Source organism: Uranotaenia lowii, chromosome 1 (genome assembly GCF_029784155.1).
Source record: "Uranotaenia lowii strain MFRU-FL chromosome 1, ASM2978415v1, whole genome shotgun sequence".
In the NCBI taxonomy this organism is placed as follows: domain Eukaryota; kingdom Metazoa; phylum Arthropoda; class Insecta; order Diptera; family Culicidae; genus Uranotaenia; species Uranotaenia lowii.
In genome coordinates this window covers 17,183,845-17,200,665 of record NC_073691.1, presented here as the reverse complement: position 1 = coordinate 17,200,665, position 16,821 = coordinate 17,183,845, and the positions used below count along the sequence as shown (strand labels likewise).

The 16,821-nt window shown below is 35.7% G+C and overlaps 1 protein-coding gene across 1 annotated transcript; it reads right to left on the bottom strand.

Annotated features, from left to right (window-relative positions):
* Window positions 1-226: 226 nt before the first annotated feature.
* LOC129758155 (uncharacterized) lies at window positions 227-1,855 on the bottom strand. Its single transcript, XM_055755618.1, has 2 exons — window positions 1,797-1,855; window positions 227-1,454 (listed from the first exon to the last, which is right to left on the bottom strand). Exons 1-2 carry the CDS (start codon window positions 1,853-1,855, stop codon window positions 227-229), a joined length of 1,287 nt encoding a protein of 428 aa, XP_055611593.1.
* Window positions 1,856-16,821: the final 14,966 nt, after the last annotated feature.

Genomic DNA, 16,821 nt, shown 5'->3' with positions numbered 1-16,821 from the left:
ATTTCAGGGAGGCGAGATTTTAGGCCGCAGATATTCCACTGTAAGGCTAGATTGCAAGTGCTTTTCATGGTAGGGGTGTTGATTGTGGGATTTATTCTATTGGGGGTTCGGTGAGGAGGAGGAGGTAATGAATGACTAGAGGAGGAGGTTGATATTTGAGAACTATTTGTTTGGAGGGGTCGCAAGGGAGTGGGATGGTTGATAGGAGGGTCAGGATTTGTATTGATTATGGTGAAGAGCAATGAGAAGAGTTGGCTTTTGGCTTACCGTTGTTCCGAGAGCGACGTTCCTCTTTACCTTCGGTGGATGGTGGGTTGGGTGGTTCTTCTGTTGGTCTGTTTTGATCACTACACTTTTTCTTCTTCACTAGATCACTTTTGGCACTGAGGGATTCTTCGGAGGATCCACTGACTCGTTGTCGTTTGGATAAAACACTGGATTGATCAGATGTGTCCATACTGTCGTCGGATTCTTCCAGGGTCGACTCGTTTTCGGATTCGTTTTGAGATCGAAGTTTTCGAATTTCGGCGATGAGTGCAGCGACTTGTTGTTCCAGGTGTTGGATTCGGAGATCTTTTTCAGCTATCGAGCTGCTGATCCGAGCTGTTTCGAGGCGTTTTTGGACATTGTTGGTTTGTTGGGCGGCTAAGTTCCGTGATTTGTATTCCTTGACTGCATCAGCTTGGCTTATGTTCAGATCGATTCGGAGGCGCACAATTTCTTGTTCTTCTCGGAATTTGGGACAGTTTCGGTTGGAAGCGTGGTGGGATCCATCACAGTTAATGCAGCGCAGAGGGTTGTCGCATTCCTCGTGGTAAGGTTTTTCACCACAAGAAAGGCATGTTGGTTCCTTTCCTTGTTTGCAGCGCAGTTTGGAATGGCCGTATTTACCGCAGCATAAACACATGAGAGGGCGGGGATAATAGGCTCTGGTGGATACTCGAATGTAACCGAACATGATGTGTGTGGGTCGAGTGGTTCCCTTGATGGTGAGGAGAAAGGAATTTGTTGGGACTTCTTTGCCTTCAGCTTTTCGCACGAATCGATAGACGCTTGTGACATTTTGATCAGCAAGTTCCTCGGCCAAATCCTTGTCGCTTATTCCGGCGACATCACTGCAGGTGACAACGCACTTGGTGTAGTTGAGAGTTTGGTGCATTTCTGTTGCAACTGGGGTTCCGTCGATCAGTTTAGACAGCTGTAGAAGTTTTCCAACTTGGTTGGGGTTGCGGACTTTGAGGAGGTAATTTTTACCACCATCGATGGGATGGGCTCCGTGGATTTTTCCAACAAGCTGGTCAACTGATTTTGAGATGACAAAAGGGTTGGTAGGGAGCTTTGATGTTTCGGGTTGAGGTTTCAGAAGGATGAATTGAATGTCCCCATGGACATCTTTCGGATCCATCCAGGACGGTAAGCACTGGGGTGATAAACCGGCGAATAATGAGCGCGAACTTGTCGTGAGAAAACACGTAGGAGAGCGAAACTGCAGAGAGAAATCCAAAAGCACGTCTGAACGTGACGACGTTTCACTTGCGGGAGATTTTTCTTTTTTTTTTTTTCGGCCGGGGCTCGTTTTTGTCCATTTTTTTGGTTTCTTTTGATTCCTTATAAAACTACCCGGTCCTTGACGTACGAAAATTTGCAGTTTTTTGCTTAGGTTTTTTTTAACTGTCAAAATAGTGACAAAATGTTAGGTAAAAAAACGCTTTTTGTTCAAACGTCCGCCACTTTGTCCAAATTCAATTTTTCCGAAGAAGCTCTACGTCAAGGACTTGGCTTACTGTAAAACTAACGCGGATTCACTAATTTCGCAAACCATGTTTTGCCAGCAGAGCTCCACGGAAACCGTCATAGCGTCGCCATTTCTGGACCGATTTCAATGGTAAACAATGAAAAAGATACACAAAATGTTGGATTATAGGATGAATAAAATGCTTTGGCCATGTTGGTGTCAGAAGAAAAAGAAGAAGGAAAGCCTCCAAAAACTCTAACGGGTAAAGAAATGTGGGACTAGTGAAGGTATAATTTTTTTTAAAATCTTTTAGTGCTAAATTTAGCTTTAAACTTCAGCTTTAAAATGAGTGAGAATGGAAAAAAATAAAGATTGTAAGACTGTAAATATCTACATCATTCCCAAAACCAACTTTAGAATGCTATGCAAACCTCAAAAACTTTATGGAATAAAACTCATTTCATTTGAACCCTAGACACAACCCCTCGACCGTATCACCTACTCCCGAATCGGGATGTTTGTGATTCCATCACTCATCAACAGCCATCGCATTGGCGCGAACCTTTGGTGGAGTGTGTTCCGCATCAGAAATGCGACGACGACGCCCTGGCCACTTAAAGGTTGCGGTGGTGTCTCTCTTTTATTTTGGACCGAGCAGCAACAACGGACATCATCGCTATTGCATCTGTAGATACACGGGGATATGTTGGAAGTCTATGGAAATGATCACAAATTGAATTTTCCGCAAAGGTGGTGGTGAGGCGGATGGATAAACCCCTACCCGGGAGTCCAACATCATTTTCTTTGGAGCTAGGGTTTGGGGGTTAGAGGACGAGAAAAGACGAAGGAGAGAAGTCAATTCTCCTCCACCAAATCGGTTAGGTTAGCCTCTGGTCAGGTCGGGTTGAGTGGTCGTTTCATAAATTTGAATGTTAAATTGGCTTTCCCTTATTTTGAGAAATCGGTAGTACCTACCCTTCGTTGGAATTCGAAGGATATCGTGTAGACTACATTCAGGCGAATCCCTCGAATGCCCGAAAGGAAAAACGAATGAGAATAAACTGTTGGTAGAGTAGAGAAAAAGTTCAAATCGTTCCGAGTTTCTTGTTCTTGACTTCCGCGCTTAGCATTTCTCCTCCAAGAAAAAAACAGTACTTTCTGTGATAGTTTTCTTGTAAGGTACCAGCAGGTTTTTTTTATCATAGTGTCCAGAAGAAGGTAAGGTGGATTAAATTTGCCTCCGAAACGAAAGGTGAGCTCATAAAAATTGAACGTGGACGTGCTCACTTGGAAACATATTTAATATTTCCGCTTTCGTCTGGCCAAACATGAAAGAAAGTACAAAGAAGGACTTATGGATATGAATAAATTTTGGAACGTTGAGTTTATTCAAGGTATTTCTGCAGCGCAACATTTCCAGGTTTGATATATTGAAGGTTTTTGCTCGAAATTGAGACTGAATATTTCTTACACGAAATTGGTTTCGCTTCTGGTGAGTTTGGTTTCGATTCTTCTGCGTTGAAACACTTTTAAAATAAGTAAAATCAATTGTCTTGAATCTTGAATCTTGAATCTTGAATCTTGAATCTTGAATCTTGAATCTTGAATCTTGAATCTTGAATCTTGAATCTTGAATCTTGAATCTTGAATCTTGAATCTTGAATCTTGAATCTTGAATCTTGAATCTTGAATCTTGAATCTTGAATCTTGAATCTTGAATCTTGAATCTTGAATCTTGAATCTTGAATCTTGAATCTTGAATCTTGAATCTTGAATCTTGAATCTTGAATCTTGAATCTTGAACCTTGAATCTTGAATCTTGAATCTTGAATCTTGAATCTTGAATCTTGAATCTTGAATCTTGAATCTTGAATCTTGAATCTTGAATCTTGAATCTTAAATCTTGAATCTTGAATCTTGAATCTTGAATCTTGAATCTTGAATCTTGAATCTTGAATCTTGAATCTTGAATCTTGAATCTTGAATCTTGAATCTTGAATCTTGAATCTTGAATCTTGAATCTTGAATCTTGAATCTTGAATCTTGAATCTTGAATCTTGAATCTTGAATCTTGAATCTTGAATCTTGAATCTTGAATCTTGAATCTTGAATCTTGAATCTGGAATCTTGAATCTGGAATCTTGAATCTTGAATCTTGAATTTCGAATCTTGAATTTCGAATCTTGAATCTTGAATCTTGAAATTTGAATCTTGAATCTTGAATCTTGAATCTTGAAACTTGAATTTCGAATCTTGAATCTTGAATCTTGAATCTTGAATCTTAAATCTTGAATCTGGAATCTTGAATCTTCAATCTTGAATCTTGAATCTTGAATCTTGAATCTTGAATCTTGAATCTTGAATCTTGAATCTTGAATCTTGAATCTTGAATCTTGAATCTTGAATCTTGAATCTTGAATCTTGAATCTTGAATCTTGAATCTTGAATCTTGAATCTTGAATCTTGAATCCTGAATCTTGAATCTTGAATATTTAATCCTGGGTTACAACTCATCCAGTCCGTTTAATCTACTAGTACCCAACACCGAGCCACAAATAGCAGCCCCATTACTCATCCGATAAAACAATAACCACTCCCTCCTCGATAAATTACGTCGCAGGCAGGGGCAAAAACTAAAAGGACAGGTAATTTGATACCACCTCACCCCCCAAACAGCGAGGCCGTCTGCCTCCGGTAGAACCCATGAGACGTCTCGCAGCAATCCAATCCATCAATATCAATGATAATTTCTTGATTGATTCATTTCCAGCGTTTGCCGGTTTCCGGTTACCTTCCTACTTAGGGCTGTGGCCGGTAAAGATCTCGGCAGAGATTCCCCGATTCGTTCCCTGGGGGAAGGATGAAAAAAAGGTAGGAGTTTTGGTCTGGCATTTACGGAAAGAACAAAAATATATCTGGAAGATTCAATTATAAGACAACAGGAAGGCTGGAGCCCTGAGAAATGACAAAGCATTAGCCGGTGGCATCCAATGTCAATTGGAGTTTTTGCGGGGCAAGCGTCTGATGAATCGACAAGTATTATCGGTTAATGGTTCCCGTTTTTTTTTAGGAAAGTGAGATAACTGAGATGAAACTCACTCATACCTTTTCATCAATAGCTTTATTGTTTAGTCGTGTTTTGTCTAGGAATTGATATTGAAAATCTTATACTGTTGTTTACAAAACTACAACACAGTTGTCCTTTCGTTTGAACAACGAAAGATGGCGAGTCTTTTCCGGTGATTCAATCCTTGATTTTGCGTAGAAACTTACGATGTTAAACGAAAAGCGTTTGCAGCGTACGGCGATTTGTTTTACACTATGGCGACCGTCAGAAATTTTCGAACATATTTCAGCATGTGACCCAATAGTAAAATTTTGATACTATTTGAAGTTTTAATTTCATTGATTAAATACACAAAGGAACAGCATTTTTGTGCCTACGTTTCAATAACTGGTATTGAAAGATTTTGGCGTCATGAATTCGAATTATTTTCAAATTATGTCTATCACCTCTAGTACTTATTATCCTTCATTCAGATCTATTCTAGATATTTTCGTTTCAGAGATACAACGCTTTCAAAAAAAATGCTTCTTTTTTTTAATTTGTATTGATATCATTTGATTAGATTACAAATTTATTCGCGGTCCTCATTCATTAAATTTCAAAATCTTTGTCATGTTCTGTAATTTTTCCAGTAAAGTGAACACTTTTATTTAATTAATTTTAACCTAATTTAAAAAGTTATCTCGAAAACAAGAGCAGCTTGTAATAAACTGATTGCTTATTTGGAATCAGCACCCCAAAATTATTCAATATTAGCTCTTCAATTCTTTGCACTTCGGAAAAATGTAAATTTTATTGCCTTGTGTAGTACGTAGGGCCGTGAAAAGAACTGCCCCATGAGGGTGGTTTTGGTGACAAAATTTTTCCTACGTATAACATTTTTGTTTGAACAGTGCATGCCTTGGCAATATTTAAAAAATGTAGGCCTACTAAATGCTTTTAAATTAAGGTTGCCAGATTGCCCGGTTTTATCCGGGTTTGCCCGGAAATTTTATGTAAAATTTTGGAAAAATCCAGCTCGGCACGGTTGTCCGGATTTCATTGAAAAATTCCTGGATTTTGCCCTGATTTTTTAACTTTATTTGTCAAAACATACAAAAAATATTAAATTGTATTGCAATTTTTTTTTAAATTTATGCCTCGAAAAATAAAATTTTTTGAGCAAATTTCATTAAAATAATCATGAAAGTTTTTTTTGGAAGCCTTAAATACGATTTAGAATCTGTAAATAAATTAAGATGAAATTTTCTTTTCAATTTTTTTTCTCTTGATTTTTGTCGGTTTTGACCAAATTTATCCGGGTTATGCCAGGTTTTTTGATCGACAATTTTGAAATCAAATGCACGGATTTTGCCAGGTTTTCATACAAAATTGCCCGGATTTGTACCGCCCGGATACGTGCTGAAAAAATTCTGGCAACCTTACTTTACATTATAAGTTATTCTTCTTCTGTTTTTACCAACATAGCCAAACTGGTAAGCATCCTGGAAAATGAAAGACTTGCACCCTTCATTTTTCTTCTCAACACCATTCATCTGACACATTAATGTATTGCAGATATCACTACGGCCAGGCCAACCATGTGGTAAATACCGCAAAAGATACTGAAATAAGGGGAAGAATATTGCCCTGAGTTTCCTACAAAACGCTTTTCATACATACGAATAATGAATGTTGGTTAATCGCCGCGATGTATTGTTGTTGAATTTTATCGACGTTTTTTGACGAGTTTTACAAATTAAAAACTGTCCAGACGTTTCGAGCTACTTTGGCGTTCGCTCCTCTTCAGTGGACACTAAAATATTTTTTTTTAATTACAATTTAATACTACAATTACAATTTTTGATTTCTAACTTACAAATAACTGGCTTTCGTCCATACTAAATTGTTCTGGCTCAGTTTGTTTTGTTTTTCGTTTACATTTGTGTGTCAGTGTCTGTGTTAATTTGTCAATGACGGGGTCGTATGCTGTTTTAAAATTACATGAATCTCGTTGTCTGTTTACAACATTACTGTCCCCTCTTAGTTTTATGTAAAAAGTTTCTGTAGTTATTCTTGCGTTGTATCCTGCTAGTTTAAGTAATCGCGTTACTGGTAAATCGGTAAATTGGTAAATCGCGTTTTGAGCACTTTTGTGCCCTTTATGTGAATTAAGTCCCTTGCAACGTACATATAAATCACTTTTGCAACTTTTAAGTTCATTAATGAGTACATAAAGTTCACTCAAGGAAATTGGGCAGTTTATTGTCTTTGTCAGCCAATATATAATTTTCAAAGCCTTCATTCAAGTAAATATGCGACTTTTGGTTGCTTGGGATTGTTCACTAGTTCGGAACCGTTGCTTAAAAACCAGGAATCAGAACCTACTGCAGCCGAAGTTTCTAAAGTTGATTTGTTTATTCCCACATCCTGTTGTTTTTTCCTAACAGCACTTTTCACAATTTTGAACACTTTGAGTCGTGTCGGTTAAAATCCTCTCTAAATAAACCAATTAGAATTAGAGAACACATTAAGAAGCAGTTCATTTGTTTTTGGTTCTTCCTTTTTTTTCCTCTTACCTCTTTAGTTAGAACGACTTTTACTAGGAGCGAAAAATTTAGATGTCCGCGCTTGTCAACGCCTACTCGTATTCCTCTTCAAGTGCTATGAGTTATAAATCCTAAGAGTAAGTTCACTGGTGTTGGGAAAAAGTGGTAGAAATTTTGACATTTTGAAAATTTGACCATGTAAAAATGTTTATTCAAGATCTTGGGGCCACAGATCTTGAAAATGTTTTTGCACGGCAAAATTTTCAAAATGTGCCGTACGTGTCAAAATTTCTACCACTTTTTCCCAACGCCAGTGAACTTGATCTAAAAGTTTCCAAATTCTTAAAGCAAGTTCACTGGTGTTGGGAAAAAGCAGTAGAAATGTTGACATTTTGAAAATTTTACCTTGCAAAAATGTTTTCAATATTTTTGGGCGTTGTATTTTTTTACAGCACTGGCACTGTTTCTATTTCAGCTGTATGTGAAAGAAACATTGCAATTTTTGCATTACAGCATGCGAACTGGAAGGCAACAGATCTTGAAAAATTTTCAATGAAAATGTTTTTGTGTGGCAAAATTTTCAAAATGTGCTAAAAGTGACAAAATTTCTACCACTTCTTCCTAACACCAGTGAACTTGCTCTTATAAAACTGGTCTTGAAGATTTCATTTGAAAAAAAAAACATCGGTGAAAATGTGTCGAAAACGTAAAAATAAAATTAACACATTTTAGGACTTTCCGCCAACTTGCTACATGCAAAAGCATAACTCAATTGTTACAAATTTAATCATAATGAAATTATATTCTACAAAATTGAACACAACACTTCACGCATGTCAAAGATACTAAATTGGTAAAGTTTGGAATAGATATTTCTGAGATATAGAATCTAAAATATCGGTGTGTTAACAGATTAAGTTTGCGGTTCAAATAATATTTTCAACTCTCGTAAACTCGATTAAGTTTGAGTTTTAAGTTTAAAATTGTATCTGAATAATTTACAGTACAAATAATGTTAAACAACAAACCGATAAATATTTTACCAGCCGAATTTTCGCCTGAAGATCAAGAACAAGTTCATTAATCATAAAAAATTAACTCTTAACACCATATTTCTTTATTAAAATCCTGCAAAAATAATTTTAATCAAAAACTAGATTTTTTAAAGGACGCAATATTAAATCTTAATTTAGATCTTATTTTATAACAATGTTATGTATTTGAAACTGACTCTGATTGAATATAAAATGGAAAAATGAATAAACCCTTTTTTTATTAATCTTCCAGCTAAATCTAATTCTGATTTTTTAATTTTAAGTCCGAATCTGAATTCATCATTTTGAATAAATCATGAATGATAAAAGATTTTGAAAAAAATCCCAAAATTCACAATTCATTCAACGAGTTTTTTTATCAGAATGCTTTATAAGAATTCTTGTATTTAAATTTTAAATTTTTGGTTTTCGATATGAATGCTTTCTCCAATTATTCATTCGTTATTCAACTCGTCAATCTGAATGAAAATTCCGGATTATGAAATTTTTTTCTGGTATTTCCAAACTTTTTCAAGTTTGAAATCGCCTTAAGAATTATGGGGAAAAATTTTAAATCGAAAGCTTAAAAATGGTTTGTAATTTTTAATATAATACATCACTAGCTAACTTTGTTGAAAATTTCATCAAAATCTATCCACGCAATCAAAAGTTATTCACAATAGAATTTTAAGCTTGAATTTCGAGTAAAGTTCTTGAATATCAATCAACAAGTGAGAATTTTTTTTTAAACTGTAGTAGAATTGTTAACCTGGGTTCACATTTTAGTCTTTCATCAAAATATGATCAGGAATTTAAAATGTTGTGTTAGAAAAAAAACATTTTACTTGAAATTTTTGGACACTCATTGGAGGAGGGGATTTTTCCTGGACGTTGGAGGCATTCAAAATCGGAAATGGGAAAGCTCTTATTGACAATGTACTTCAAGAAACCCAAAATTTGTAATATTATCGCTCAGACTAGAGAAAAAAAAACAAGCTTACGTAGAGTTATGACTCATGTGCCTCAATGAAGATTTGGGTTAAATTTTACCTTATAACCTGTGTGGTGGCAAACGTGACATGTACTGAGTACCGCTACTTATGACTCACGCGTTACAAATAATCTTTGACTGTCTTACGGACAAACTAAACTTTAAATATTAAACAAGTTGCCGAATAATACATATCTGACTTCGGAAGTATTTTTTTATGTACACAATTTTGAACAAATATTTTGCCTAACTAGAATCTAGTCTTGACGGTCTATTTCTGTACCTATAGACTACGATGCCTCGGGGGATTGTCTATGTTTAGGAAGGTTTAGGCTCATTTCGTTTTACCGTCTCCTGCTCTTCTGCCCAACTGCCTAGCGCGAACAATCAACGTTAGAACTTTCCCGTTAAACTGGTCCGACAATTGCCGTGTGAATGGTTAAAGTTTTGTCGAGCGTAAATTGTTTCTCTTCCAACTTCCGAGATGATGTTGCGTGGAGTGGGAAAGGAAACAAACCAGTATGGGTGGGAAAACTTTTCCGGGACGCCGCGTTTTATTTTGTCCCTAAAGGGACGCAACATTAGGAAGCGTGTTGAAATGATTGAATTAGCCCTCCCGTGCCTGTGGGTGGGTTGAACATTGGCAGAAAAGGCAGAAAGAAAAGCGCCAGGCGAATGGGTACATAATCAGGGCAACTGAAGCTACAATATACGGCTTTTCACAGGTAATCAAAACAGATTGCGGATTAAATTGGATGGATGCTTCAGGCGCGGTTTTACGCATAATTTAATTTGCGGTTTCGGTGTTGTTGAATTAATTTGCAAACAGTACCTGGGAACCAGTTTAGATGAATTGCAATCTATTTTCGCTGAATTTTTAAATTGACCGTAAACAGCAAAACAGGTGTGATTGCATCTCTCTGACTTTATGACATGTACCGGAGAGTTATTATCCTTTTTTCGGTTTGATTATAGACTTTTTATTTTTTTTATTATACCCGGCTCATTGGTTAGCTTGACATTGACCTTCCATGATTTGTATTAAAAATTCGTAGTATATGTTCATATCTGCAAATTTTCTGACGTTTGTTCATTTATTTATTTATTTAATGTCTTCGAAGGATAATTTCGCACAGACTTATTGAGCTAAAAATTGTCTTAACCTATTTTTATACATTTGTTTTGAAATGCCAAAATCAAAAATGCTGGCACACTCACTGAAGTAACGGCTGCACGTGTCCATTGGGTTGAAATATCCATACGTTGTTCGGTGAGCGGGAATCCAAAGGAGCTGTTGAGTTCGAAGTGGGCGTGTAGGAGCAAATAGATGGACATTTTGTAACAACTCACTATTTTCGATGTTGCCGCTCAGAATGTCATATGTGAAAAGACACTGTAAGAATTTCCTTCTACGGGACAGCGTTTCTAAGTGTATAAGGTTACATCGGTGTTCGTAAGGTGTTGCGATTTCTGGATTCCATCCTAATTGCCGTAGAGCGAAGCGAATAAAGGCTCGCTGGACACCTTCGATGGATTGGCTAAGAGTTGATTGATACGGGGCCCAAACAGGAGCTGCGTACTCGAGAATGCTTCTGACAATCGAGCAATAAAGAGCTTTGTAAGCATAAATATCGTTGAAATGAACAGTGTTTCGACGAAGAAAGCCAAGCATTGCGTACGCCTTTGCGATTGTGGTGGCAACGTGTGTGTGGAATCTCATCCGACTGTCAAAAATTACACCTAGGTCCTTAATTGTGTCGACCCTTTCCAAAGAGCAATCATTCATGACGTAATTATGGAGAAGCAAGTTGCGTGATCTCCAGGGTCAGGCGAATTTTGTCATAATTGTAATTATTATTCATATGCCATTAATTTTTGTCATTTTTACAATTTTAAATATTTTTGTCATTTTTGGCATTTTTGTCATTTTTGTCATTTTTGTCATTTTTGTCATTTTTGTCATTTTTGTCATTTTTGTCATTTTTGTCATTTTTGTCATTTTTGTCATTTTTGTCATTTTTGTCATTTTTGTCATTTTTGTCATTTTTGTCATTTTTGTCATTTTTGTCATTTTTGTCATTTTTGGTCAAACCAAACTTGGCATCCCCGTGCTCTCCTTGTGTATGAATCTCTCTCTTCAAATCATTTTTCAGATATTATCCCAATTTTTGGTTAAAGTGTTCTATTGCAATCATAGCATTTTAATTTATTGTGATCATAATCCATCAACAGCCACATTACACAGCTTTGCCAAATCGATAACGGTCGTTCTTTCATTAACGTTCAGACGAGGCGGCGCCAAAAAACTGTCAGACGCCACCAAGTCTGCGTCAAATTGCCAGAATCTCCGGAACGAATCGTAGAGAAGGAAAAAAAAACAACCCACAAACCTCCAACAACTGATGTGAATTTATTCGGAGCTCAACAGTCGTTGGCCACAGACGAGGGGCGGTTTTATTGTTGATGTGAAACTTTAGAATTTAAAGATTGGTGGAAATTTTTATGTTAAAAATTCTATAAAGCACAAACTATTCAGTGGTTTTGGGTTGAATGCTTCAGAATGGAACATTTAGATGTCACCGCTAAATTTGGAAATTTTTGACAGTTACTTTCAGTAAAGACCCAGGGATCGTTCGTGTCATCATTGATGGACCCCTCGTCCGCAACGATTCTGTGTCGCACACAAAGCGTCACCACAATGACGCGGGAAAAGCGTAAAAGGATGCTTGGTTTACCATCAAATGATGCAACTGTCCCCGTTTTAAGAGGTTTTTTTCTGCTGTTTGTCACTGGTCCCCAAAAATGAGCGACAATTTGGCGCGACAAGACAAACAGTGCAATAATCATAATTTATTTGCAGTTTGGAAACGACCCCTTACTCTCGAAAGTCTGGGGTTGAATGTTTTTAAAAGTTGTTTCCCCCTTTCCCTCGCTCCTTAGCATGGCATGGCGGGACCAATCGAGCCAACTAAAAGTTGAGCACAGAGAGGGGGAAACGCGCTTGAAAAAACTGTTATAAAATCAAATTTATTATTTAAACATGGTTGGCTTACTCCTTGAGCAGCTCAGCACTGTTTGGCTCGATGCCCGACGCAAGGCGAATCTTCCCCAAAATAAGAAACTAAAACAAAATTCCCCGAGAGGAATGATTTCAGCATCTCCGTTGGCGTCGTCGTTGTCGTATTTCTCATTCTTGCTAGCAAAAACTAATATTTGCATAGATCATAGGACGAGCTGGAATGTTGAACATGAAAATCACGCGCTCGAAATAAGAAAGAGGGAATTCCTAGAAACGTTTTAAGTAAAGTTGGTGGTATGTTTTTAAAAGGAGTTAAATGAAGTGTCCGGCCCAAAACCTTTTATAATTTAATTGCAAAATATTCCGCCAATCTCGTTAATCAATGCGTTCTCAAGAGATTAGTTCATTTAGAAATGGTACACTTTCTGTTGCAGATAACTAATATCCTAGTTATCGGACACACAAGCATTTTGTTGCCTGTAAAAGTACTATCCGACCTATTTTTTTCCAAATTTAAAAATTTAAACGTTTTGAGATATTTAAGATGCAAGATAAAAAGAAAAAACATATTTTACACAGCATCCTTCAAAATCCATCATTATCAAATTGATATCTGTCAAAATCGTTGATTATTCAAAAAAAATTCTGGGCGTGAGTGGTGGAAAAGTATGCAAATACTATCAAAACTGTCCACAAAGCTCGGAACATACGTTGAAGTGAAGCACATGATCGGCAACTTCGGTTAAGGATCATCAGGGAAGCCAAGTTCGTACCAGAATTTTTAATTTTTAATAAGCGAAAAACTAAGTGTAGATCTCTGAAATGTCCCGCCTTTTTTCTCCGGTAAACTTAAAGCACTGATCATTAAAGTGTTGCCCAGCTATGAAACAAAAATAAAACCTTATCTCACACAACAAATTTTCGCTAGTTCCAGAGCTCGTAAGCTGTAAGGCAATGAGACAGATGATTTCTAATGGACGACAAAACTTGTGAAAAAAACCTATTTCTAACAAATTCCAGCGGTTGAATACTATAACATTAACGGTTTTGCTTCGTTTTTGTCAGATTTTGCCAGAGTAAAAACGTTTTTTAATGGCACAAAAACAAACAAGTGTTGTTAATTTCGAAACAGCTGAATCCACCAAATTTCCCTCAGTTTCTTTCAAAAGAGAATTATGTTTCTTTTCTGGAGTCAGGAAGACGATGCAAAATTTTGTGAGTCACGTCACGTGACTGGAAAATAAGTCCCATCGCGTCGTTTTTTGCAAGTATGTGTAACAGTAGACTGAGTCGATTTGGGGTCATTTTGGAATTTCTCAAACCCTGGGATCTAAAAAGCTTTGCCTTGGTCCAAAATTCATCCATGATTTTTTGCAGAATTTTTAAGTAACGTTTACATGAGTAAATTTGAACTTTTAGGTTTGTATGGAAAAATTTAATATTTTGTACTGAAAAATCAACATCATTTTTGATTCATCGGTGGAACCAAGCCAGTTGATAGTTTTTGTGCCAATTTATAAAATTCCTTAAGGAAATTTTTCGCTGAACAACTTTGTCGAAGACCGTAACTTCGTATCTTATTAGGAAAAAAAGTTATTAGCTGAAAGAAACGAACAGAAAACAGAATGCATTCTGTACATTCGGGTACAAGAATGTAAGTGGAACAAATAAATCATGAATTCTGATCTAGAATTTAGATTCAGATTTTGAATTTCGGCTCAAAGTGAAGAATTCAGACTCGGGATTCAATCTTAATATTCGTAGTAAGATTCAACTAGAATTTAAGTTTTATAATCAATATTAACTTGATTATAAAACTCAAATTCGAGCTGAATCTGATTACGAATTTTAAATTTTCTGTCTGAGTTCTGCATTTTGGGCCTACATTCAAAATCTGAATCTAAATTCCAGATAAGAATTCATAGGAATTTAAAATGAAAAAGCGATATATGATCAGAACCCCCTACCAAAAATCTCTTACTTGATTCTGAATTTATGGGTTTCAATAAAGAAAAATTTCAATTATTTACTCGTAATTAAACTTGTAAATTTGAACAAAACTTTCGAATGATGAAATTGTTTTATATTTTTGAATTCTGGACTCATTAAATTTTCTTATGTTTCAATTCTGCATATGAATTAAGGATTAAAATTTCAAATCTTTGAAATCTTAAAAATGGTTTAAATTTTAAATACTTTTTTTTCAAATTCCGAAATGATGAGTGTTAAATATGAAAAATCCATCTTATTTTAGTATGAAATGTAAAATAAAGATTCGAAACAGGATTTTATCTCAATGATTTTCCAAACTGAAAATCAAGAACAATCAACTGGGTAGAAAGTGCTACAAATGTTTCCGCAAATATCCGGGTTATTTTGTGATATGATTCAGCACGTATCCGGGCGGCGCAGATCACTGCAATTTTATTTAAATACTTGGCAAAATCCGGTCATTTGTTTTCAAAATTGACGACCAAAAATCCGGCCAATTTTGTCGAAACCCAAAAATTACTTATCAGAAGTCCAAAAAAAAAATGGAAAAATATGTTTTTCCATCAAAATTTATCGACAGATTTTAGGCTTAAAAAAACTTCTTATGATTATTTTTGTAAAACTTACTCAAAACCTCTCGTTTTGGACACATAAATAAAAAAAAATTTAAAACACAATTTGTTTTTTTTTTTGTTTGTTTCATTTGCCAAATAAAGTGAATAATTCCGAACTTTTTTCAATGAAATCCAGGCACTCGGGCCGGGCCAGACTGTTCCCAAATTTTGTATTATTGAATCGGGCAATCTGGCAATCTTACCCTTGCATAAACTGGGCATATTGTTTCAAAATTTTCTCCATAATCCGGCCAATATCCAGGCAAATTTTGGAATTTTTCCATTAAAATCAAGAAGAAAAACACTTGAAAAATTGATTTTTTTTACCGAAAAAAACCAGCCGATTTAGAATTATATTTTAGGCTTCCAACAACTCTTTTTTGTTTATTTTGACGAAATTTGTTTAAGCAATTTTTTTTTAAGTGAAAAGAACTGTGCAATATCTGGGAAATCTGGCAGGCTTAGTCTAACGTTATGGAGTTTGTTAGAATTTTTGTAGTCGAGCTTTTGGAATTCAATATTCGGGACTAAATTACTATCAACAAGTGAGATTTTTTTTTTTTAATTTTTTGTGAAATTTGGGACCTGGTATAAGATTTTGAGGTTTTGGACACTACCTATTTAAAATTTTAAGTTTAGCGAAACATCTTCCGCTGGGCATTTTTGAACTCTTATGGAGGATCTCAAGTCCCAAATACAACCCCCCCCCCACCCCCCCCCCCCCTCCCATCTCCACCTTCCCCATTCCTACGGCCATGATGTGTAGTATAGATCTATCAGTTGTTCGCTTATCACCTTGATTTAACCCTTCGTTTCATAAAGTTACAAATATGCAACAATTAATTAAAACTGTTCTAAACTTCACATTTAGCTAAAAAGTAATTTTTTTTTTCGATGGGAATAATATTTATAATTTCAAGATCACGTTCAATTAAAAAAAAAATATTTTTAGTGTTTATAGGAACCAAAATAACCCACTTGAATCTGAAAAATATGGAATGTGGAAAAAGCCTAATTTTTCAAATTTTTGGCCTAGTGTAGTTCATATTGAGAATTTTTTTTCGACTCAAAAAAAATATTTTCGTATTCGCACTAAAGTAATTTACATAATAAACAAAATTTGAGATTTTTTTTTTGTTTTTTTCTCTGATATAATGGGTTTTCAATAACTGTTGCAAATATGCAACACCATGCAACGGTAGTACCCTAGGTAGTTATATGGGTTCCATAGTGTGTTTTCGAAACTTGCATCGTTAAACAGTGTATTTGTTTCCCGATGACAATGTTTTCGTTATAAATGATTTATTATCATGTTCAGGCCGTATTAAGAGGGGGGGGGGATGAGAAAAATTGCCCCCCCCCCTGAATAAAGAGGGCCCCCGAGGTGATAAAAATAAAAGTTTTGCTCTAAACCGTTATCAAAACTAGAAAAATATTATAAAAAGTTCAAAATTTATCAAACTTTAAACTAGGACGGGTCCGAATAATTAACTTATTTGGGATTTGTAATTCAGCGTATGTAAAACACATTATTTTGATTTTTTTTCCGCGGCCCATTGGTATAACAAATACATATTTTGAATAAAAAAAAATGTCGGATGCCTTCACAACTTGCAAAATAAGCATACACCAATTTTCAAAAGTTCTATATTATTCAACGTGATTCAAACTCAAGTACGGGGCTTTATCCAGAGAGTTTAAAAATCTAAAAACAAACAACGAATACGCTTTTTTATTTTTCCACTTGAAAACTCAGTACTATCTGCCAACATTCGATAACCGAGGTTTGAAGTATTGTTTTGCTTTTTTTTTTCTTAGAGATGAAGGAATGATTTGATTGA